The sequence below is a fragment of the Coregonus clupeaformis genome, chromosome 17 (assembly GCF_020615455.1).
Source record: "Coregonus clupeaformis isolate EN_2021a chromosome 17, ASM2061545v1, whole genome shotgun sequence".
Taxonomy (NCBI): domain Eukaryota; kingdom Metazoa; phylum Chordata; class Actinopteri; order Salmoniformes; family Salmonidae; genus Coregonus; species Coregonus clupeaformis.
The window spans coordinates 1,177,061-1,200,884 of record NC_059208.1 but is presented as its reverse complement, the minus strand read 5'-3'; the positions used below and the strand labels follow the sequence as shown (position 1 = coordinate 1,200,884).

Below are 23,824 nucleotides of genomic sequence, written 5' to 3'. Positions count from 1 at the left end.
TTCGTCCATATTATGGCATGAACAGCTCAAGCAAAGAGAAACAACAGTCCATCATTACTTTAAGAGATGAAGGTCAGTCAATACTTAACATTTCCATAACTTTTAAAGTTTCTTCAAGTGCAGTCGCAAAAACCATTAAGCGCTATGATGAAACTGGCTCTCATGAGGACCGCGACAGGAATGGAAGACCCAGAGTTACCTCTGCTGCAGAGGATAAGTTCAATAGAGTTACCAGCCTCAGAAATTGCAGCCCAAATAAATGCTTCACAGAGTTCAAGTAACAGACACATATCAACATCAACTGTTCAGAGGGGACTGTGTGAATCAGGCCTTCATGGTCAAATTACTGCAAAGAAACCACTACTAAAGGACACCAATAATAAGAAGAGACCTGCTTGGGCCAAGAAACACAAGCAATGGACATTAGACTGGTGGAAATCTGTCCTTTGGTCTGGTGAGTCCAAATTTGAGATTTTGGGTTCCAACCGCTGTGTCTTTGTGAGATGCAGTGTGGGTGAATGGATGATCTCCGCATTTGGATTTCCCACCGTAAAGCATGGAGGAGGAGGTGTTATGGTGTGGGGGTGCTTTGCTGGTGACACTGTCTGTGATTTATTTAGAATTCAAGGCACACTTAACCAGCATGGCTACCACAGCATTCTGCAGTGATACGCCATCCCATCTGGTATGGGCTTAGTGGGACTATCATTTGTTTTTCAACAGGACAATGACCCAACACACCTCCAGGATGTGTAAGGGCTATTTTACCAAGGAGAGTGATGCAGTGCTGCATCAGATGACCTGGCCTCCACAATCCCCCGACCTCAACCAAATTGAGATGGTTTGGGATGAGTCGGACCGCAGAGTGAAGGAAAAGCAGCCAACAAGAGCTCAGCATATGTGGGAACTCTTTCAAGACGGTTGGAAAAGCATTCCAGATGAAGCTGGTTGAGAGAATGCCAAGAGAGTGCAAAGCTGTCATCAAGGCAAAGGGTGGCTATTTGAAGATTCTCAAATATAAAATATACTTTGATTTGTTTAACACTTTTTTCTTTACTACATGATTCCATATGTGTTATTTCATAGTTTTGATGTCTTCACAATTATTCTACAATGTAAAAAATAGTAAAAATAAAGAAAAACCCTTGAATGAGTAGGTGTGTCCAAACTTTTGACTGGTAGTGTATGTGTGTGTGTGTTCCCACAGCACTGTTGAGTGGGGTTTAATGAGACACCTTTACACACCTGGGTAAGTGTGACTGCCAAAGTGTGTGTGTTTGAATCAGACTGCTTTATTCTGTAATGACGTGTGTGTAATAGCATCATCTCTGTTGAGGGCTCAGAGAGAAGCTCAGTGATCCATAGAATGATACACACACACGGCTGTGTGGAGTGGACAGGCTGCCAGTAAATGTCATGCATACTGAACTCATGACCAATGAGGTCTGGAGGGAGTGGAGGAGAAGAGAGGAACAGAAAGAGGTCTGGAGGAGTGGAAGAGAAGAGAGGAACAGAAAGAGGTCTGGAGGGAGTGGAAGAGAAGAGAGGAACAGAAAGAGGTCTGGAGGAGTGGAAGAGAAGAGAGGAGGGTCTGGGTGGAAGAAAAATAATTGGGCTGGTCCATAAGAAGATCCACATCTAGGAGAAAGGAGATACTTAGTCATCTAAGTGGATCAGGTAGTGTGTGAGACTTGGAAACACAATAACACACACAGACTTACTTGAGCTCAGTCTCCAGCGCGGTGACTCTGCCCTGTAAGGCCTCCTTCAGTTCAATCTGTTCCTCCATCTCTCTCTGGGCCTTCCTCCTCAATCCCTCCATCCTCTCTACCTCTGTCTCCCCCTCATCCACCTGTCTCTTCAGAGCCTTCACACGCAGAGACAGCTACAACACAGAGGACACAGTCAGGGTGAGTGAGTGTGTGTGTGTGTGTGTGTGTGTGTGTGTGTGTGTGTGTGTGTGTGTGTGTGAGTGAGTGTAGTGTGTGTGTGTCACAGGAGGTTGGTGGCACCTTAATTGGGGAGAACGGGCTCATGGTAATGACTGGAGCGGAATTGGGGAAAGGTAACAAATACATCAAACACATGGTTTCCAGGTGTTTGATGCCATTCCATTTGCGCCGTTCCGGACATTATTATGAGCCGTCCTCCCCTCAGCAGCCTCCACTGGTGTGTGTATGCATACCTGGTCTCGCTGCTCTGTGTGTTGTTGTCTCTCTTCCTCCAGTGTAAAGTTGAGCTCCTTCAGTTTCTTCTCCAGGCGACGCTGAGACGACAACATGGAGTTCTTCTCCCTAAGACAGACACACACACACTTAAATCTTTAGCACAAACATGAACAAGGTGATTCTGGGTGCAGTTGTGTGACCAGTTCATAATATCATACCATAAGCTTCACTTGTCATCAATAATGTGAATCTCAATTTGAAGTGAGGTACCGCAGCTCTACACTTCTCTAACTAATGGCAAACCACCGTACCAACCATAAAATCAGCTTTTGTTACAAAATATCATATTCTGGACTCTGTGGTGCATTGTGGGGTATGTAGTACCTGGGTGTGGTGCATTGTGGGATGTGTAGTGTGCGGTGTACCTATCCTCGCTGTGGAGGCGTTCCTCCAACTCGTGAACTTTACTCTCCAGCTGAGCCACTCCTACTGAGGAACGAGACTGACCCTCCATATCAGATACTCTGGTCTTCAACTCCTTCATCTGGAGAGAGAGCGATATTGAAGCATAATCAATCTTCACTCTTAGACATTAAGGCAATTTCAGTGGAGACACAGACTAAACGTACATGTCTTTCTAGGGCATTCTTGTCCAGCTCCAGGTCCTGTCTGGAGGATCTCTCCTGCATCAGCTCTGAACGCAGCTGCTCTATCTTCACACACACAGAGAGAGGAGACGAGAGAGAGAGGGAGAGAGAGAGAGAGGAGACGAGAGAGAGAGGGAGAGAGGAGACGAGAGAGAGAGAGGGAGAGAGAGAGAGAGGAGACGAGAGAGAGAGAGGAGACGAGAGAGAGAGAGAGAGAGCGCAAGAGTTAACAAATACATTATTTTCCTAGCCTGGGCCTGGTTCTTTCAACCAACAGACCGGTTAAAGCTGCTAGACACACATTTCTATTTTGTGTGTGTGTGTGTGCGCGCGTGTGTACCTGGTCTCTTGTCCTGTTCACTCTGTCAGTGAGTAGCTCCACAGATCCCTTCTCCTCCTCCAGCTCCAGCTCCAGTCGTTTCATCTTGTCCTCTGTGCTGCGGAGCTCCCTGCTCTTGTCTGTGAGGCTGCTCCTGCTGTTCTCCAGTTCAGCCTCTAGGTGGTGCAGGCGGTTGGTGAGCAGCTCCTTGTCCAGCTGAGCATTGTCTCTCTCCTCAACCACAGAGAGCAGCTCCTTCTTCTGACGGGACGCCTGGCACACGACACACACACACTCTGGATCAGCGTCAAACAAGACGAAACACCTACACCCCTCAAACTCAACTCTGGACCTCGAAGCCGGTTCCACTGCGTTTTTTCATTGTTCCCCTCTAATCAGGGACTGATTTAGACCTGGGACATCAGGTAGGTGGTATTCATTATCAGGTAGAACAGAAAAGCAGCAGGCTCTGGACCTCGTAGGGTCAGAGTTGAATGCCCCTGACCTATACCATTACCTCCTGAAGACCCTTTCCTCCTCAGTCTCCTCCTCCCTCCCTCCCTCCCTCTCACCTCCTCCTCCAGTGTCTTGAGGGAGGTCTGGCTCCTCTCCAGTTCTACCAGTCTGTCGTTGCCCTGCCTCTGGGCCTCCTGTATCTCCCTGCGAGATCTCTCTCTCTGTTCCTCCAGCTGGGCCCTGAGAACCTGCACCTCCTCACCAGACGACTGGGACAGAGACTCAAACTACATGGAGAGAGAAAGAGGGAGGGCGAGAGAGAGAGACACAGAGAAAGAGAGAGACACAGAGAAAGAGAGAGACACAGAGAAAGAGAGAGAGAAAGAACGAGAGAGTCACAGAGAGAGAGAGAGAGAGACACAGAGAGAGAGACACAGAAAGAGAGATACAGAGAGAGATACAGAGAAAGAGAGAGATACAGAGAGAGAGAGATACAGAGAGATACAGAGAGAGAGAGATACAGAGAGAGAGAGAGATAGAGAGAAAGAGAGAGATACAGAGAAAGAGAGAGATACAGAGAAAGAGAGAGATACAGAGAAAGAGAGATTTGTATCTGCACATTGTACATTTGTAACTTGAATGCAGTACACAGAGCATCAGAAAAACATGTAGACACTCTCCACCTCCTTATTGAGTTTGTCCAGGGACCGCTCCTGCTGTCTCCTCTGTTCCTCCAGCTGTGTGTTGGTGTGTGTGAGCTGGTCCCTCTCCTTCTCCCTCTCCTCCAGACGCAGGCTGAGCTGCCGGTGGTCCTGGCCCAGCCGAGAGGCTCCTCTCCTGGCCTCGTCAAGCTCCTGCCTCAGCCCCCTCAACTCCGCCTGGAGGGACAGCTCTGCCTCCGAACTCTCTGACGCACTGGACGCCAGCTGGGCCTGGGGGTACACGCACATTTACATACTGTGAAACACAACTAACACCCACTAAGAAAGAGTTTATGTAATGTGTGTGTGTATTACAGACTGTGTGTGTAGCAGTGTGTAGGTCTCACCTCCAGGCATGAGAGTTTCTCTCGGAGGCGTGTGTTAGCCTCCTCCTGCTCCTGCTGTGAGTCTCTGAGAGCGTTTAGTTCTGTCTGGGTTCTGGCCAGCCGCTCTGTGTTGGTCTGCAGCTCCTGCTCAGTGCTGGAGAGTTTCTCTCCCAGTCTAACTCTCTCCCCATGAGCATCAGTCAGCTCTGACTGCAGGCCAGACACTACCGACGGGTCAGGGAGCTATGGAGAGAAACAAAGGAGAGGTGAGTGATTGAGAGAAGGATGGAGATGGTGAACATAAGGGAGGGAAAGTGGCCATCTTTCCCAGTCACATACAGTGAGGGAAAAAAGTATTTGATCCCCTGCTGATTTTGTACGTTTGCCCACTGACAAAGAAATGATCAGTCTATAATTGTAATGGTAGGTTTATTTGAACAGTGAGAGACAGAATAACAACAAAAAAATCCAGAAAAACGCATGTCAAAAATGTTAGAAATGTATTTTCATTTTAATGAGGGAAATAAGTATTTGACCCCCTCTCAATCAGAAAGATTTCTGGCTCCCAGGTGTCTTTTATACAGGTAACGAGCTGAGATTAGGAGCACACTCTTAAAGGGACTGCTCCTAATCTCAGTTTGTTACCTGTATAAAAGACACCTGTCCACAGAAGCAATCAATCAATCAGATTCCAAACTCTCCACCATGGCCAAGAACAAAGAGCTCTCCAAGGATGTCAGGGACAAGATTATAGACCTACACAAGGCTGGAATGGGCTACAAGACCATCACCAAGCAGCTTGGTGAGAAGGTGACAACAGTTGGTGCGATTATTCGCAAATGGAAGAAACACAAAATAACTGTCAATCTCTCTCGGCCTGGGGCTCCATGCAAGATCTCACTTCATGGAGTTGCAATGATCATGAGAACGGTGAGGAATCAGCCCAGAACTACACGGGAGGATCTTGTCAATGATCTCAAGGCAGCTGGGACCATAGTCACCAAGAAAACAATTGGTAACACACTACGCCGTGAAGGTCTGAAATCCTGCAGCGCCCGCAAGGTCCCTCTGCTCAAGAAAGCACATATACAGGCCCGTCTGAAGTTTGCCAATGAACATCTGAATGATTCAGAGGAGAACTGGGTGAAAGTGTTGTGTTCAGATGAGACCAAAATCGAGCTCTTTGGCATCAACTCAACTCGCTGTGTTTGGAGGAGGAGGAATGCTGCCTATGACCCCAAGAACACCATCCCCACCATCAAACATGGAGGTGGAAACATTATGCTTTGGGGGTGCTTTTCTGCTAAGGGGACAGGACAACTTCACTGCATCAAAGGGACAATGGACGAGGCCATGTACCGTCAAATCTTGGGTGAGAACCTCCTTCCCTCAGCCAGGGCATTGAAAATGGGTCGTGGATGGGTATTCCAGCATGACAATGACCCAAAACACACGGCCAAGGCAACAAAGGAGTGGCTCAAGAAGAAGCACATTAAGGTCCTGGAGTGGCCTAGCCAGTCTCCAGACCTTAATCCCATAGAAAATCTGTGGAGGGAGCTGAAGGTTCTAGTTGCCAAACGTCAGCCTCGAAACCTTAATGACTTGGAGATCTGCAAAGAGGAGTGGGACAAAATCCCTCCTGAGATGTGTGCAAACCTGGTGGCCAACTACAAGAAACGTCTGACCTCTGTGAATGCCAACAAGGGTTTTGCCACCAAGTACTAAGTCATGTTTTGCAGAGGGGTCAAATACTTATTTCCCTCATTAAATTGCAAATCAATTTATAACATGTGTGTCTATAAATGTGTGTCTACAACAGTTTTTCTGGAATCTTTTGTTGTTATTCTGTCTCTCACTGTTGAAATAAACCTACCATTAAAATTATAGACTGATCATTTCTTTGTCAGTGGGCAAACGTACAAAATCAGCAGGGGATCAAATAATTTTTTCCCTCACTGTAGCTGGTACTACACAACACACACCCGTTTGGTTTTCTCCTGGGCCTTGGCCAGATCCTCTTTGGCTCGATTTGATTGGTCCCTCAGCCTGTCCATCTCATACTTCAGCTCCGCCTCCTGCTCCTGGTTGGCCTTCTTCAGGGAGATTACCTCCATTACCTTTTTATCGAGCTCCGCCCTTTTCTTCTCTACCTCTGATTGGGCCTGCTGCAGATCGGCACGCAAACTCTGCAGCTCCTGAAAGGACAGCGGAGAACAGTGTCAGTGTGTACCTTGTTGAGTGTGTATGTTTGTCAGTATCAGTGTGTGTGTGTACCTGGTTGAGTGTGTGTGTATGACTGGGGTCTGGTATCTGCTGTTTCATGGTGTTGACTCTCTCCTGTAGTTCATTCAGCTCTTCCTCAAGCTCCTCTTTCTCCAGACGAGCCTGCAGTATCCTGCAACACACAACATTTGAACCACTACAAGATCCATTTCAAAATCTATAAATCAAGTCACTGATAAGCCCTGATCAGCCATCGTTTAGTTTGATCACAGACGCTACAGTTCAATCTCCATTGCTGATATCAGTTCATCAAAGTCGTTCAAAAGTTTTGTTGTTATTGTTAAAATTAGGTCATTCTATGATATCACAATTTCTTCAGTCAACAGTCAGTCAAATAGAGAAACACGGAAGCTGGTTTAACTACAATGTCACTCAAACTACACAGTTATAGACAGCTACACTGCTATGGGGGGGGGGTTGTTGTTTTAAGATGGTCATACCAAGGATTATTTAGCTATTTGATTTGGAATTTTAAGACCCCTTAAGGTATCAAAAATAATTCTGGATGGATTTTCGTAATACTGTTATTAGCCAATAGAAACACATTGAATAACAGATTCACTACATGGAACAACAGATAGTACAAAAAAAAAATCTAAAACGAAGTTTGTTCTGAAGTGTCTGTTCTATATCTGAGATTTTTTTTAGGCTCTAAACTATCTCCATATATATTTCCATTAATTGTTTTAACTGGTAGGCCGGGGGCCTTCAGAGGAGTCTTGTGAGGCTTGTGTAGCCCAAACCGTTCGGACGCTTCAGACAGAAGTTGGCAGAAGAGGATGTACTGACTTCAGACCAGTCTTGTGAGAGTCCTAGAGCAAAACACCATTGTTTTCGTGATCGTCTCATCTTTCAATAGTTCGTACGCTACAGAAGTTTTTGTGAGAAGAACAATTTTCGGGATTTCTCATTGTCTAACAAACACCGCTGTAGCTCTGCCACTTTTCACCGCAGATGCGGAATAGCGATATCAGCGGATGCGGTGGATTGAGACACAGCCCATGCAAAAACAAAAAAACATAACTCTAGCTTAAACAGACGGATCGATGGGATTTTTTTATTATGTTAATTCGATTTCCACGAGGGGATGCGGAAATTGTAGGCTAAGGTTTAACACAGCCGTAAGTTGTTTAACACAGCCGTAAGTGGTTTAACAGAGAGTGAAGAGCCTGTGTGCGTGTACTCACTCCTGTTTGGTGGTCCGTAGTTCATCTCTAGTACTGTGAAACTGCTCCATCCAGTGGCCACTCTCGTCCCTGCAGTCTTCCAGCTGCTGTTGTAGAGTACGCACTGACGCATTCACACGCAACCGCTCTGCCTCGATACCCGCCTGAGACTGGGGAGAGAGAGGGAGGGGGGAGGAGGAGGGGAGAGAGAGGGAGGGGAGAGAGAGGGAGGGGAGAGAGAGGGAGGGGAGAGAGAGGGAGGGGAGAGAGGGGGAGGGGAGAGAGCGGGGGAGGAGGAGTAAGACGTGTCACTGTAAGAATGTGAGATCAGCTGACCTACTGTTTGTCTGCTACTTGTGGCTTTGTCTGTGCAGTCAAACGTAACTTTGTGTAATCACTTGTTGTTCCTGCTATAATGCTCCTTTGTGTGAAGCAAGTCCAGTGGGTTTCAATCACTTTACGCTCTGCTGCTCCCTCAGCGCGCGCGTTTGGGAAAGAGCTCTTCTTGGGAAATTTCACTGTACTGTTTTCCACCTGTTGTATCCTGTGGATGTGGTGAATAAACTTTGAACCTTGTGTGTGTGTGTGTACCTGTGACACCTGCTCCATGGTACTCCTCAGTCTCTCCATGTCAGTGCTGTACTGTTCTCGGAGCGTCTCGATCTCTTTGTCGTGCGTGGCCACCTCGTCCTTCAGAGCTCCCTTCAGGGCTGTCAGCTCCCTCTCTCTCTGTCTCAGAGAATCCTCCAGCTTCTGCTTCAACATGGACACCTCAGACAGAGACGCTTGGCACGTCACCAGGTCCTGTAGACACACAACACACACAGTTAACACATTCGTACAGGACAATTACAAAGAGTGTGCACAACAAAGATCTTGTGTCTCAAGACCAAGACCACCCAAATGTGTGTGTGTGTGTGTTGTGTTGTGTTGTGTTACCGTCTTGTTGCCATCCTCTCTCCTCAGCTCCTCCTGCAGTTCAACCAGTTGGTCCTCCATCTCTCTGACTCTGGACTCAGCACTCTCTCTCTCCATACGCAACTGACTCAGCCTGATAGAGACACTTGATTTATTAACTTAACCTATATTTATACAGGTTATTCTCATTGAGATAAAATCTATTTTACAAACAGATCTGATGCTCTTTACCTCAACACTAACAAATAACCTTTCAATAAGCCATACTTTATAACCACCAGGGACCATTAGCTATGATCCAGCGGCCTGGAATCAGTCTCAACCTGCCTGGTTCCACTCACTGTTTCTTTCTACCCAGGTCAATTGTCCTGGTCACTGTTACTCACTCTGAGTGTGTCTGGTGTAGTTCAGTCTTCTTCCTGTCCAGAGTCTCCTGGAGCTGCATGTTCTCATCCAGACATGACTCCAGCTCTGCCTTTAACACAGGATCAGACCTGCCCACAGAGCCCTATGCACACACAAAACTGTACTGTAGGCTACATGACGACAACCACAAATAGCAACAACATCAGACAGTGTGGCGGTGACAAAGAGAGGTTGTATTTTAAATTACACCATTAGACAAAGAGAGGTAGTATTTTAACTACACCATTAGACAAAGAGAGGTAGTATTTTAATTACACCATTAGACAAAGAGAGGTAGTATTTTAATCACACCATTAGAAATGTTTTGTAGAACAGGCATGATTCTCTATTGAAACGTGTGCTCTACATATTTTCTCTCTATGCTTGTTCTGCGCATCCATGATTAAGTGATTATAGGGTGTTAAGAGTTAAATACCAGCCCAACTCCCTTAAACCAACACATAATGACTCATTATCAGATAGAATACTGTGTGAGTGTGTCTACCTTTAACCCAACAGGTTTGTTTAAACTGTTTTAAATAATCTGTGGCCCATTTACAGGGCTTTTATGGCACTTATTCAGATTAGACTCCCACTAAAAACCAAAACAGCAGCGCCTCTCAGAAAACACAGACACACACAGTGGGCTCAGCTGGTGTGTGTACTGTTGAAACAGCTCTCTCTCATTACAGCTCACTGGGAGAGCTCCCTAGGTGCCAAACATACACCATCGCTCCGCTCTTTCCATCACGTCCCAAATTATCACTCCTTCCTCTTTTTCTCCTCCACTCACCCTCCTCTCCTCCTGTAGGGAGGTCTGTAGCTCCATCATCTTCCTCTCCAGATCCCTCTTTTCTCTCCTCCACTCCTCACCAGAGCTCTCACCGGGCTGAGAGGAGAGAGTGACTTTAGTGGATACCCCATAGAATGACAGCTAGCACCACCAATGACAAGCTGAAATAAGCGGATGAGCAGTACTACGGAGGTGTATAGAGATGTATATTAGAGGACTATTGAGGTGTATAGAGATGTATATTAGAGGACTACTGAGGTGTATAGAGATGTATATTAGAGGACTACTGAGGTGTATAAAGATGTATATTAGAGGACTATTTAGGTGTATAGTGATGTATATTAGAGGACTATTGAGCTGTATAGAGATGTATATTATAGGACTATTGAGGTGTCTAGAGATGTATATTAGAGGACTACTGAAGTGTATAGAGATGTATATTAGAGGACTATTGAGGTGTCTAGAGATGTATATTAGAGGACTACTGAGGTGTATAGAGATGTATATTAGAGGACTACTGAGGTGTATAGAGATGTATATTAGAGGACTACTGAGGTGTATAGAGATGTATATTAGAGGACTACTGAGGTGTATAGAGATGTATATTAGAGGACTACTGAGGTGTATAAAGATGTATATTAGAGGACTATTTAGGTGTATAGTGATGTATATTAGAGGACTATTGAGCTGTATAGAGATGTATATTATAGGACTATTGAGCTGTATAGAGATGTATATTAGAGGACTACTGAGGTGTATAGAGATGTATATTAGAGTACTACTGAGGTGTATAGTGATGTATATTAGAGTACTACTGAAGTGTATAGAGACTACAGAATGGCGCCGGAGAAGATGGCTGCCGTTTTACAGCCCTCTAACCAATTGTACTATTATGTGTGTTTTTCCGCGTTTTGTCATTTATTTTGTACATAATGTTTCTGCCATCGTCTCTTATAACCAAAAAGAGCTTCTGGATATCAGGACAGCGATTACTCACCTCGTATTGGACGAAGATTTTTTCTTCAACGAGGCGGACGCGAAGGATATCCTACAGACAACCGACAAGGCCCAAATCCCCGTCATTCGCATGAGAGAGAGACTGAGATATCGTGGACGTAGGTCGGGGTGTCTTGTAAGGATCTGACGGCGAGCGAGTAAACTGCCTCTCCCATCAATCCTATTAGCCAATCTTCAATCATTTGAGAATACATTGGATGACCTAAGATTACGGTTATCCTACCAACGGGACATTAAAAACTGTAATATCTTATGTTTCACCGAGTCGTGGCTGAACAACGACATGGACAACATACAGCTAGCGGGCTATACGCTACATCGGCAGGATAAAACGGCTGACTCCGGTAAGACAAGGGGTGGCGGTCTGTGTATATTTGTAAACAACAGCTGGTGCACAAAATCAAATACTAAGGAAGTCTCTAGGTTTTGCTCGCCTGAGGTAGAGTATCTTATTATAAGCTGTAGACCACACTATTTACCAAGAGAGTTTTCATCTATATTTTTCATAGCTGTCTATTTACCACCACAAACCAATGCTGGCATTAAGATTGCACTGAATGAGCTGTATAAGGCCATTAGTGAACAGGAAAACGCTCATCCAGAGGCAGCGCTCCTAGTGGCCGGGGACTTTAATGCAGGGAAACTTAAATCCGTTCTACCTAATTTCTACCAGCATGTTAAATGTGCAACCAGAGGAAAAAAAAACTCTAGACCACCTTTACTCCACACACAGAGACGCATACAAAGCTCTCCCTCGCCCTCCATTTGGCAAATCTGACCATAACTCTATCCTCCTGTTTCCTGCTTATAAGCAAAAACTAAAGCAGGAAGCACCAGTGACTCGGTTAATAAAAAAAGTGGTCAGATGACGCAGATGCTAAGCTACAGGACTGTTTTGCTAGCACAGACTGGAACATGTTCCGGGATTCTTCAGATAGCATTGAGGAGTACACCACATCAGTCACTGGCTTCATCAATAAGTGCATCGATGATGTCGTCCCCACAGTGACCGTACGTACATACCCCAAGCAGAAGCCATGGATTACAGGAAACATCCGCACTGAGCTAAAGGGTAGAGCTGCCGCTTTCAAGGAGCGGGACTCTAACCGGGACGCTTATAAGAAATCCCGCTATGCCCTCCGACGAACCATCAAACAGGCAAAGAGTCAATACAGGACTAAGATTGAATCGTACTACACTGGCTCTGACGCTCGTCGGATGTGGCAGGGCTTGAAAACTATTACAGACTACAAAGGGAAGCACAGCCGCAAGCTGCCCAGTGACACAAGACTTCCAGACGAGCTAAACCACTTCTATGCTCGCTTTGAGGCAAGCAACACTGAAGCATGCATGAGAGCACCAGCTGTTCCGGATGACTATGTGATCACGCTCTCCGTAGCCAATGTGAGTAAGACTTTTAAGTAGGTCAACATTCACAAGGCCGCAGGGCCAGACGGATTACCAGGACGTGTACTCCGAGCATGTGCTGACCAACTGGCAAGTGTCTTCACTGACATTTTCAACATGTCCCTGACTGAGTCTGTAATACCAACATGTTTCAAACAGACCACCATAGTCCCCATGCCCAAGGACACTAAGATAACCTGCCTAAATGACTACTGACCCGTAGTACTGACGTCTGTAGCCATGAAGTGCTTTGAAAGGCTGGTCATGGCTCACATCAACACCATTATCCCAGAAACCCTAGACCCACTCCAATTTGCATACCGCCCCAACAGATCCACAGATGATGCAATCTCTATTGCACTCCACACTGCCCTTTCCCACCTGGACAAGAGGAACACCTACGTGAGAATGCTATTCATTGACTACAGCTCAGCATTCAACACCATAGTGCCCTCAAAGCTCATCACTAAGCTCAGGATCCTGGAACTAAACACCTCCCTCTGCAACTGGATCCTGGATTTCCTGACGGGCCGCCCCCAGGTGGTAAGGGTAGGTAACAACATATCTGCCACACTGATCCTCAATACGGGGGCCCCTCAGGGGTGCGTGCTCAGTCCCCTCCTGTACTCTCTGTTCACCCATGACTGCATGGCCAGGCACGACTCCAACACCATCATTAAGTTTGCCGACGACACAACAGCGGTAGGCCTGATCACCGACAACGATGAGACAGCCTATAGGGAGGAGGTCAGAGACCTGGCCGTGTGGTGCCAGGATAACAACCTTTCCCTCAACGTGACCAAGACAAAGGAGATGATTGTGGACTACAGGAAAAAAAAAGAGGACTGAGCACGCCCCCATTCTCATCGACAGGGCTGTAGTGGAACAGGTTGAGAGCTTCAAGTTCCTTGGTGTCCACATCACCAACGAACTATCATGGTCCAAACACACCAAGACAGTCGTGAAGAGGGCACAACAAAGCCTATTCCCCCTCAGGAGACTGAAAAGATTTGGCATGGGTCCTCAGAACCTCAAAACGTTATACAGCTGCACCATCGAAAGCATCCTGACTGGTTGCATCACCGCCTGGTATGGCAACTGCTCGGCCTCCGACCGCAAGGCACTACAGAGGGTAGTGCGTACGGCCCAGTACATCACTGGGGCCAAGCTTCCTGCCATCCAGGACCTCTATACCAGGCGGTGTCAGAGGAAGGCCCTCAAAATTGTCAAAGACTCCAGCCACCCTAGTCATAGACTGTTCTCTCTGCTACCGCACGGCAGGCGGTACCGGAGTGCCAAGTCTAGGTCCAAAAGACTTCTCAACAGCTTCTACCCCCAAGCCATAAGACACCTGAACAGCTAATCATGGCTACCCGGACTATTTGCACTGCCCCCCCCCCCCACCCCATCTTTTTACGCTGCTGCTACTCTGTTAATTATTTATGCATAGTCACTTTAACCCTACCCACATGTACATATTACTTCAACTACCTCAACTAGCCGGTGCCCCCGCACATTGACTCTGCACCGGTACCCCCCTGTATATATAGCCTCCCTACTGTTATTTTATCCCTTTTTTTCTCTCAACACTTTTTTGTTGTTGTTTTATTTTACTTTTTTATTAAAAATAAATGCACTGTTGGTTAAGGGCTGTAAGTAAGCATTTCACTATAATGTCTGCACCTGTTGTATTCGGCACATGTGGCCAATAACATTTGATTTGATTTTATGTATATTAGAGGACTATTGAGGTGTCTAGAGATGTATATTAGAGGACTGAGGTGTCTAGAGATGTATATTAGAGGACTATTGAGGTGTATAGAGATGTATATTAGAGGACTATTGAGGTGTATAGAGATGTATATTAGAGGACTATTGAGGTGTATAGAGATGTATATTAGAGGACTATTGAGGTGTATAGAGATGTATATTAGAGGACTATTGAGGTATATAGACATGCATATTAGAGTACTATTGAGGTATATAGACATGCATATTAGAGGACTATTGAGGTGTATAGAGATGAGCTCCAAAAGTATTGGGAGAGTGACACATTTTACACCACATCATTAATTTTTGCTCAGTACTCCAGCACTTTGGATTTGAAATGATACAATGACTATGAGGGTAAAGTGCAGACTGTCAGCTTTGATTTGAGGGTATTTTCATCCATATCAGGTGAACAGTTTAGAAATTACAGCACTTTTTGTAGATAGTCCTCCCATTTTAAAGGTACCAAAAGTATTGGGACAAATACACATGTGTATTAAAGTAGTCAAAAGATTAGTATTTGGTCCCATATTCCTAGCACACACTGATTACATGAAGCTTGTGACTACAAACTTGGATGCATTTGCTGTTTGTTTTGGTTGTGTTTCAGATTATTTTGTGCCCAATAGAAATTAATGGTAAATAATGTATTGTGTCATTTTGGAGTCACTTTTATTATAAATAACAATATGTTTCTAAACTCTTCTACATTAATGTGGACGCTACCATGATTACTGATAATCCTAAAAGAATCGTGAATCATGATGAGTGAGAAAGTTTGAGGCATAAATATCCCCCCCCCCAAAAAAAATGCTAACATGTCTTGGGGGTATGATATTTGTGCGTCTGTAACTTTGACTCATCATTATTCATGATTAATTCAGGACTATGCATAATCATAGTAGCAGCCACATTAATGTAGAAGAGTTTAGAAACATATTCTATTCTTATTTACAATAAAAGTGACTCCAAAATGACACAATACATTATTTACCATTCATTTCTATTGGGCACAAAATAATCTCAAACACAACCAAAACAAACGGCAAATGCATCCAACAAGTTTGTAGTCACAAGCATGATGTAATCATTGCGTGCTAGGAATATAGGGCCAAATACTAAACTTTTTACCACTTTAATACACATATGTGAATTTGTTCTAATACTTTTGGTCCCCTAAAACAAGGGGGACAGGACTATGTCCAACAAGTGCTGTAATTTCTAAACTATTCATCCGATATGTATAATTTCAAATCCAAAGTGCTGGAGTACAGATCCAAAACAACCCCAAAATTTGACATTGTCCCAATACTTTTGGAGCTTACTGTGTATACGAGTACCTTGAGGTGTATAGAGATGTATATTAGAATACTGTTGAGATGTATAGATATGTATATTAGAGTACTACTAAGGTGTAAAGAGATGTATATTAGAGTACTGTTGAGGTGTACAGAGTACAGCTGTCCGGAAAAAATATATATTGGTCGACCAAGAGTTGTCTGTTCTTCCGACCAATCATATTTTTCCATTTATAGACATTTGTGTTTTAATCAAATCAACTATAAGCACTGAGCTTGTCTGATGCTTTAAGCGAACTGTTTGATGAAATAATTAAGACACAAATGATTAGAGGGAGTCCGACCGCAATTGATTTGATTGTGCCGACTGGCTCAGACTTGCTGCGCTGTGTAAAAAAAAAAGACAGTGAGTGACTTTGTGACTAGCTCCCGTTCTCTCGCTCTCCTCCCTGCTGCAGCGACCACCACAGAACATCAGTGTGTATAGCGCTGTCCGTGTTGCTCAAGCTGAAACATAATTATAGCCATTTCTGAATGAAAAGTTGTTACAGAAATCCCTAAATTGTTTAGGAAAAAACATTCCCTATTCCCTCAACCCTTGTTCTCTTTACGTGACACACGTATGCTTCGCATGCACGTGACCAGTAGGGCCTGACCTTTAGCATATCATAATCACATCAATAAATTGGTTATAAACTCTGAACACATTAACAGAAAAATGGATGCAGAGGATGTGACAAGTAAACTCGAAACAGGGGAATGTTTACCGGTTGCGCAAGAGGTAAAGGGGAAGTCAGATGTGTGGAATAAATGTGACTAGTTGTGGAAAATACTGGAGATCAAGAAAAAGAAGGTAAGGAGCAAGAGCTGCGTGCATATTAGGCTTATGTATGCCAAACAGGTGCTGTATAGATTACAATATAATTTTTATCACCGTTTGGAACAATGTAAACAACACTAAATAAGATAAGTGTACCGGAGTCATTTTTTGTTTTTGTCAAGCCTTTATTACAGCAAACACTAAAAACAGTCGCATTAATTCGTGAATGTAATTTCCCGAAATGTAACGGTTTAGGCCCATTTATTGTTTACGCTAATTATTCAATGGTCGCTTTGTTATTTCATTTTCAATCTAAAATGCTTGATTGCATTTCACATCATGAATAACTCATATGCTGTGTGATGACATGAACGAATAAATGATTGATTGATACAGTAGCCTATATACAGTTGAAGTCGGAAGTTTACATACACTTAGGTTGGAGTCATTAAAACTAGTTTTTGAACCACTCTACACATTTCTTGTTAACAAACTATAGTTTTGACAAGTCGGTTTACATACACTAAATTGACTGTGCCTTTAAACAGCTTGGAAAATTCCAGAAAATGATGTCATGGCTTTAGAAGCTTCTGATAGGCTAATTGACATCATTTGAGTCAATTGGAGGTGTACCTGTAGACCTCCACAAGTCTGGGTCATCCTTGGGAGCAATTTCCAAATGCCTGATGGTACCACGTTCATCTGTACAAACAATAGTATGCAAGTATAAACACCATGGGACCACGCAGCAGTCATACCGCTCAGGAAGGAGACGCGTTCTGTCTCCTAGAGATGAACGTACTTTGGTGCGAAAAGTGCAAATCAATCCCAGAACAAAAGCAAAGGACCTTGTCAATATGCTGGAGGAAACAGGTACAAAAGTTTCTATATCCACAGTAAAACGAGTCCTATATCGACATAACCTGAAAGGCCGCTCAGTAAGGAAGAAGCCACTGCTCCAAAACCGCTATAAAAAAGCCAGACTACGGTTTGCAACTGCACATGGGGACAAAGATCGTACTTATTGGAGAAATACCCTCTGGTCTGATGAAACAAAAATAGAACTGTTTGGCCATAATGACCATCGTTATGTTTGAAGGAAAAAGGGGGTAGCTTGCAAGCCAAAGAACATCATCCCAACCGTGAAGCATGGGGGTGGAAGCATCATGCTGTGGGGGTGCTTTGCTGCAGGAGGGACTGGTGCACTTCACAAAATAGATGGCATCATGAGGAAGGAAAATTATGTGGACATATTGAAGCAACATCTCAAGACATCAGTCAGGAAGTTAAAGCTTGGTCGCAAATGGGTCTTCCAAATGGACAATGACCCCAAGCATACTTCCAAAGTTGTGGCAAAATGGCTTAAGGACAACAAAGTCAAGGTATTGGAGTGGCCATCACAAAGCCCTGACCTCAATCCTATAGAAAATGTGTGGGCAGAACTGAAAAAGCGTGTGCGAGCAAGGAGGCCTACAAACCCGACTCAGTTACACCAGCTCTGTCAGGAGGAATGGGCCAAAATTCACCCAACCTTTTGTGGGAAGCTTGTGGAAGGCTACCCGAAACGTTTGACCCAAGTTAAACAATTTAAAGGCAATGCTACCAAATACTAATTGAGTGCATGTAAACTTCTGACCCACTGGGAATGTGATGAAATAAATAAAAGCTCAAATAAATCATTTTCTCTACTATTATTCTGACATTTCACATTCTTAAAATAAAGTGGTGATCCTGACTGACCTAAGACAGGGCATTTTTTACTAGGATTAAATGTCAGGAATTGTGAAAAACTGAGTTTAAATGTATTTAGCTAAGGTGTATGTAAACTTCCGACTTCAACTGTAACTATTGAAATATAGGCCTAAGTAAGTTACGGTATTAAGACTAAACAGGATGTGCTCTTAGGCCTACAGCTCGATGGTGGCTATACAAGGCTGCTATACTAAGCCTAGTAATGATAATGACATTACTTATTATTATAATGCTGATCATAATAATAACAACAACAACAAGATCAAGGAAAAATAGGGTTATTATTATAAATATATTTTTTTTTCGGACAATTTGGAACACTGTAAACACTAAATCAATAATACCAGAGAGGCTGGTCTAATGAAAAAAAAGTGTAAAGCCCTTATTACAGCATAGTAAAGATTACAAACAGACGGATTTGTGAAATGGTTGCGTGAGGCTTGGTGCTCACGGAATCAGTAGGCTATCAACCAAACAGGCAACACAAGCAGGATCTGCCTTATTTCTGTAGATACACAGTACCAGTCAAGAGTTTGGACACTCCTACTCATTCCAGGGTTTCTTTATTTTTATTATTTTCTACATTGTAGAATAATAGTGAAGACATCAAAACTATGAAATAACACATATGGAATCATGTAGTAAAAAAGTGTTAAATCAAAATATATATTTTATATTTGAGATTCTTTAAAGTAGCCACCCTTTGCCTTGATGACAGCTTTTCACACTCTTGGCATTCTCTCAACCAGCTTAACCTGGAATGCTTTTCCAACAGTCTTGAAGGAGTTCCCACATACGCTTAGCACTTGTTGGCTGCTTTTCCATCACTCAGTGGTCCAACTCATCCCAAACCATCTCAATTGGGTTGAGGTCGGGTGATTGTGGAGGCCAGGTCATCTGATGCAGCACTCCATCACTCTCCTTCTTGGTCAAATAGCCCTTACACAGCCTGGAGGTGTGTTGGGTCATTGTCCTGTTGAAAAATAAATGATAGTCCCACTAAGGGCAAAACCAGATGGGATGGTGTATCGCTGCAGAATGCTGTGGCAGCCATGCTGGTTAGGTGTGCCTTGAATTCTAAATAAATCACTGACATTGTCAACAGCAAAAGCACCCCCACACATCACATCTCCTCAGCTTTGCACATCTGGATTTGTGGATTTTCAGCCATTCCTCCTTGCAGATTTTCTCAAACTCTGTTAAGTTAGATGGGGGAGCAGCTGTGAATAGCAATCTTCAAGTTTTTCCCACATATTTTCAAATGGGATTTAAGTCTGGGCTTTGGCTGGGCCACTCAAGGACCTTCACATTCTTGTTCTGAAGCCATTCCAGCGTTGCTTTGGCTGTATGCTTGGGTTATTGTCCTGTTGGAACATAAATCTTCGCCCCAGTCTAAGGTCATTTGCACTCTGAAGCAGGTTCTCATCAAGAATTTGCTTGTATTTGGCTCCATTCATTGTTCCCTCTATCCTTACCAGTCTCCCAGTCCCTGCCGCTGAAAAACATCCCCATAGCATGATGCATTTCGCTACACCCGCAATAACATCTGCTAAACACGTGTATGTGACAAATACAATTTCATTTGATGCTGCCACCACCATGCTTCACGGTATGGATGGTGTTACACGGGTGATGAGTTGTGCCTGGTTTTCTCCAGACATAGTGCTTTGCATTCAGGCCAAAGAGTTCAAATATTTTCAGACCACAGAATATTTTGCCTTATGCCAGTCTTTCACATGCCTTTTTGCAAACTCCAGGTGTGCTCCAGGTGTGCCTTTTTTCTCAGGAGTGGCTTCCGTCTGGCCACTCCCATAAAGCCCAGAATGGTGTGAAGTGGCTGTTGTCCTTCTGGCAGGTTCTCCCATCTCAGCCAAGGAACTCTGTAGTTCTGTCAGAGTGGTCATTGGGTTCTTGGTCATCTCCCTGACCAAAGTAATTTTTGCCTGATTGCTCAATTTGGTCGGATGGCCAGCTCTAGGCAGAGTCTGGGTAGTTCCATATTTTTTCAATTTCCCAATGATGGAGACCACTGTGCTCTTAGAAACTTTCAACACTAAAAATTGTTTTATACCCTTCCCCAGACATATGCCTCATCACAATTCTATTTTCGGAGAGACAGTTCCTTGGACTTAATGGTATAGTTTCTGCTCTGACATGCACTGTCAACTGTAGGCCCCTATATATAGACGACCCTATATAGACAGGTGTGTTTCTTTCTAAATCATGTCCAAACAATTGAATTGGCCACAGGTGTGCTCCAAGTTGTAGTGACATCAATGATGATCAAAGGAAATTGGATACACCTGAGCTCAATTTGGAGTGTCATAGCAAAGTGGTGTGAATACTTATGATATTTATGCATTTCATTTGCAAAACAATCAACAACAAAAAATTGTGTAGATGGTTTAGAAAAAATATATATTTCAAGTTGCAATATGCAGAAATTGCTCCGCCATTTCCTGCTTGCTAAAATTCTAATAGTTTGCCTAATTTCAGTTTGTGACAAAACAAGCAATGTATAATGTCGAGAATCATTGTACCATCTAAACCGTTGTGAAATATCTTTGCAAATAAATACAAATGTTCAGCTGGTGTACAAAACCGAAAGTAAAAGACGCAAGTAAAGTAAAAGACGTACATAGAACAGATCTACCGCTTTTTAGACTTGCTTTCAATGAGGATGACAGATCTATAGCTCCCATTTCTATGTGAATTTGGTCAGGTCGCCCAAAAAGTTACATATTGCAGCATTAATCCATTTTGAAATCAGGCTGTAACACAACAAAATGTGACTCGTTTGAGGAAACTAGGCATATGTCGCGCGTCACTACACAGGAGAGCCATTTGAACGTAAAGTAATTTTTTATCAAAATGCGTTTTTGGCCAGAAATGCCTTCTGGAACATGTGCACTTTCATGTGCCTTAATAACAAACTTGTATGCCATCTGTAAATATGAATAAAATTGTTAACATTACGAGCCTAGTTGGTTTAGCCACCGAAAAAGACAGCAACCTTCCCGCTAGCCATGATTGGCTGAGATAATGAGTGGGCTGGACATGCCGAGAGATGAGTTCGGATTGGTCTGCCATGTAGCACGCTTCTGTCTATAACGTGAGCTGGTCGGTATGTGTAGGTAATCCTTTCTAACACGGCTTGTTTGAAAGATATCACGTAGTAGAACTTCATAAATGTTGCTCTACAATTTCTGGAGGACTGAGTTTTGAAATCAGTGGAATTAGAGTATGATAGCTAAGGAGATGGAGAAAATTCTGGCGTTTGATTGCAAATATGCAGACGGAGTCAAAAAGACAACACACAGAAGGCTGTGGTATCAAACACCTGTCTCTGGATTACATCTTCAAACTAAGAACAACCATGGCATCCGTGACAGAGAGGGAGAAGCATCCATGTATACGGGTAAGAGAGTCTAGCTAGCTACATTTTCAGATATTACACGTTTCTAATTTTGTCAGAAACTCATTTTCATTTCAAGTTAAAGTGTACCGTTAGCTAGCTAACGTTAGCTGGCTGGCTCGGTAGCTAATGTTACGTGTTTGATCTGTGTAGTAATATTATTCGTATCTCAGAGCCATTTGCATTGCTAGTTATAGCATAATTTTAGCTAGGTAACATTGAACCTGGTTGGTTAGCTACCTGCAGATTCATGCAGGGTAGTAACCTTATGAGTTGGGATTATGGTTCATTGCTTCACTAGTTAGCTAGCTACAGTGGGGAGAACAAGTATTTGATACATTGCCGATTTTGCAGGTTTTCCTACTTACAAAGCATGTAGAGGTCTGTCATTTTTATCATAGGTACACTTCAACTGTGAGAGACGGAATCTAAAACAAAAATCCAGAAAATCACATTGTATGATTTTTAAGTAATTAATTTGCATTTTATTGCATGACATAAGTATTTGATACATCAGAAAAGCAGAACTTAATATTTGGTACAGAAACCTTTGTTTGCAATTACAGAGATCATACGTTTCCTGTAGGTCTTGACCAGGTTTGCACACACTGCAGCAGGGATTTTGGCCCACTCCTCCATACAGACCTTCTCCAGATCCTTCAGGTTTCGGGGCTGTCGCTCGGTAATACAGACTTTCAGCTCCCTCCAAAGATTTTCTATTGGGTTCAGGTCTGGAGACTGGCTAGGCCACTCCAGGACTTTGAGATGCTTCTTACAGAGCCACTCCTTAGTTGCCCTGGCTGTGTGTTTCGGGTCGTTGTCATGCTGGAAGACCCAGCCACGACCCATCTTCAATGCTCTTACTGAGGGAAGGAGGTTGTTGGCCAAGATCTCGCGATACATGGCCCCATCCATCCTCCCCTCAATACGGTGCAGTTGTCCTGTCCCCTTTGCAGAAAAGCATCCCCAAAGAATGATGTTTCCACCTCCATGCTTCACGGTTGGGATGGTGTTCTTGGGGTTGTACTCATCCTTCTTCTTCCTCCAAACACGGCGAGTGGAGTTTAGACCAAAAAGCTCTATTTTTGTCTCTTCAGACCACATGACCTTCTCCCATTCCTCCTCTGGATCATCCAGATGGTCATTGGCAAACTTCAGACGGGCCTGGACATGCGCTGGCTTGAGCAGGGGGACCTTGCGTGCGCTGCAGGATTTTAATCCATGACGGCGTAGTGTGTTACTAATGGTTTTCTTTGAGACTGTGGTCCCAGCTCTCTTCAGGTCATTGACCAGGTCCTGCCGTGTAGTTCTGGGCTGATCCCTCACCTTCCTCATGATCATTGATGCCCCACGAGATGAGATCTTGCATGGAGCCCCAGACCGAGGGTGATTGACCGTCATCTTGAACTTCTTCCATTTTCTAATAATTGCGCCAACAGTTGTTGCCTTCTCACCAAGCTGCTTGCCTATTGTCCTGTAGCCCATCCCAGCCTTGTGCAGGTCTACAATTTTATCCCTGATGTCCTTACACAGCTCTCGGGTATTGGCCATTGTGGAGAGGTTGGAGTATGTTTGATTGAATGTGTGGACAGGTGTCTTTTATACAGGTAACGAGTTCAAACAGTTGCAGTTAATATAGGTAATGAGTGGAGAACAGGAGGGCTTCTTAAAGAAAAACGAACAGGTCTGTGAGAGCCAGTATTCTTACTGGTTGGTAGGTGATCAAATACTTATGTCATGCAATAAAATGCAAATTAATTACTTAAAAATCATACAATGTGATTTTCTGGATTTTTGTTTTAGATTCCGTCTCTCACAGTTGAAGTGTACCTATGATAAAAATTACAGACCTCTACATGCTTTGTAAGTAGGAAAACCTGCAAAATCGGCAGTGTATTAAATACTTGTTCTCCCCACTGTACATGTCTAAACAAAAGACTCCACTATGCAAGTAACCATTTCAATAGAATGTTCACGTCACTGCGACAACTGTCGATAGACGTAGCTGGTAAATTCGCTCTGGCTATCTACTCCGATTTCAGAGCACTCTCGTCTGAGTGTGCCAGAGCGCAGAATAACTGACGAAATTACGAACGCTCAACAGCCGTTGAATATGGCCGTTGTCAGTAAACATTGGCAAAAAAGCGTAATTAAATTGTTGCC

The 23,824-nt window shown here is 43.9% G+C and overlaps 1 protein-coding gene across 2 annotated transcripts in view; it reads right to left on the bottom strand.

Annotated features, from left to right (window-relative positions):
- LOC121543205 (cingulin) overlaps positions 1-23,824 on the bottom strand; it is a 37,000-nt gene that overhangs the window by 1,382 nt on the left and 11,794 nt on the right. For both annotated transcript variants that reach the window (XM_041852930.2, XM_041852929.2), the window contains exons 5-19: positions 10,183-10,278; positions 9,371-9,492; positions 9,006-9,117; positions 8,658-8,870; positions 8,088-8,236; positions 6,892-7,012; positions 6,600-6,812; positions 4,639-4,860; positions 4,274-4,522; positions 3,707-3,877; positions 3,156-3,407; positions 2,798-2,881; positions 2,594-2,712; positions 2,186-2,294; positions 1,722-1,885 (exon numbers count right to left, since the gene is read on the bottom strand). In XM_041852930.2, coding sequence (XP_041708864.2) covers positions 1,722-1,885; positions 2,186-2,294; positions 2,594-2,712; positions 2,798-2,881; positions 3,156-3,407; positions 3,707-3,877; positions 4,274-4,522; positions 4,639-4,860; positions 6,600-6,812; positions 6,892-7,012; positions 8,088-8,236; positions 8,658-8,870; positions 9,006-9,117; positions 9,371-9,492; positions 10,183-10,278 — 2,396 coding nt within the window. The remainder of the gene's footprint in view (positions 1-1,721; positions 1,886-2,185; positions 2,295-2,593; positions 2,713-2,797; positions 2,882-3,155; positions 3,408-3,706; positions 3,878-4,273; positions 4,523-4,638; positions 4,861-6,599; positions 6,813-6,891; positions 7,013-8,087; positions 8,237-8,657; positions 8,871-9,005; positions 9,118-9,370; positions 9,493-10,182; positions 10,279-23,824) is intronic.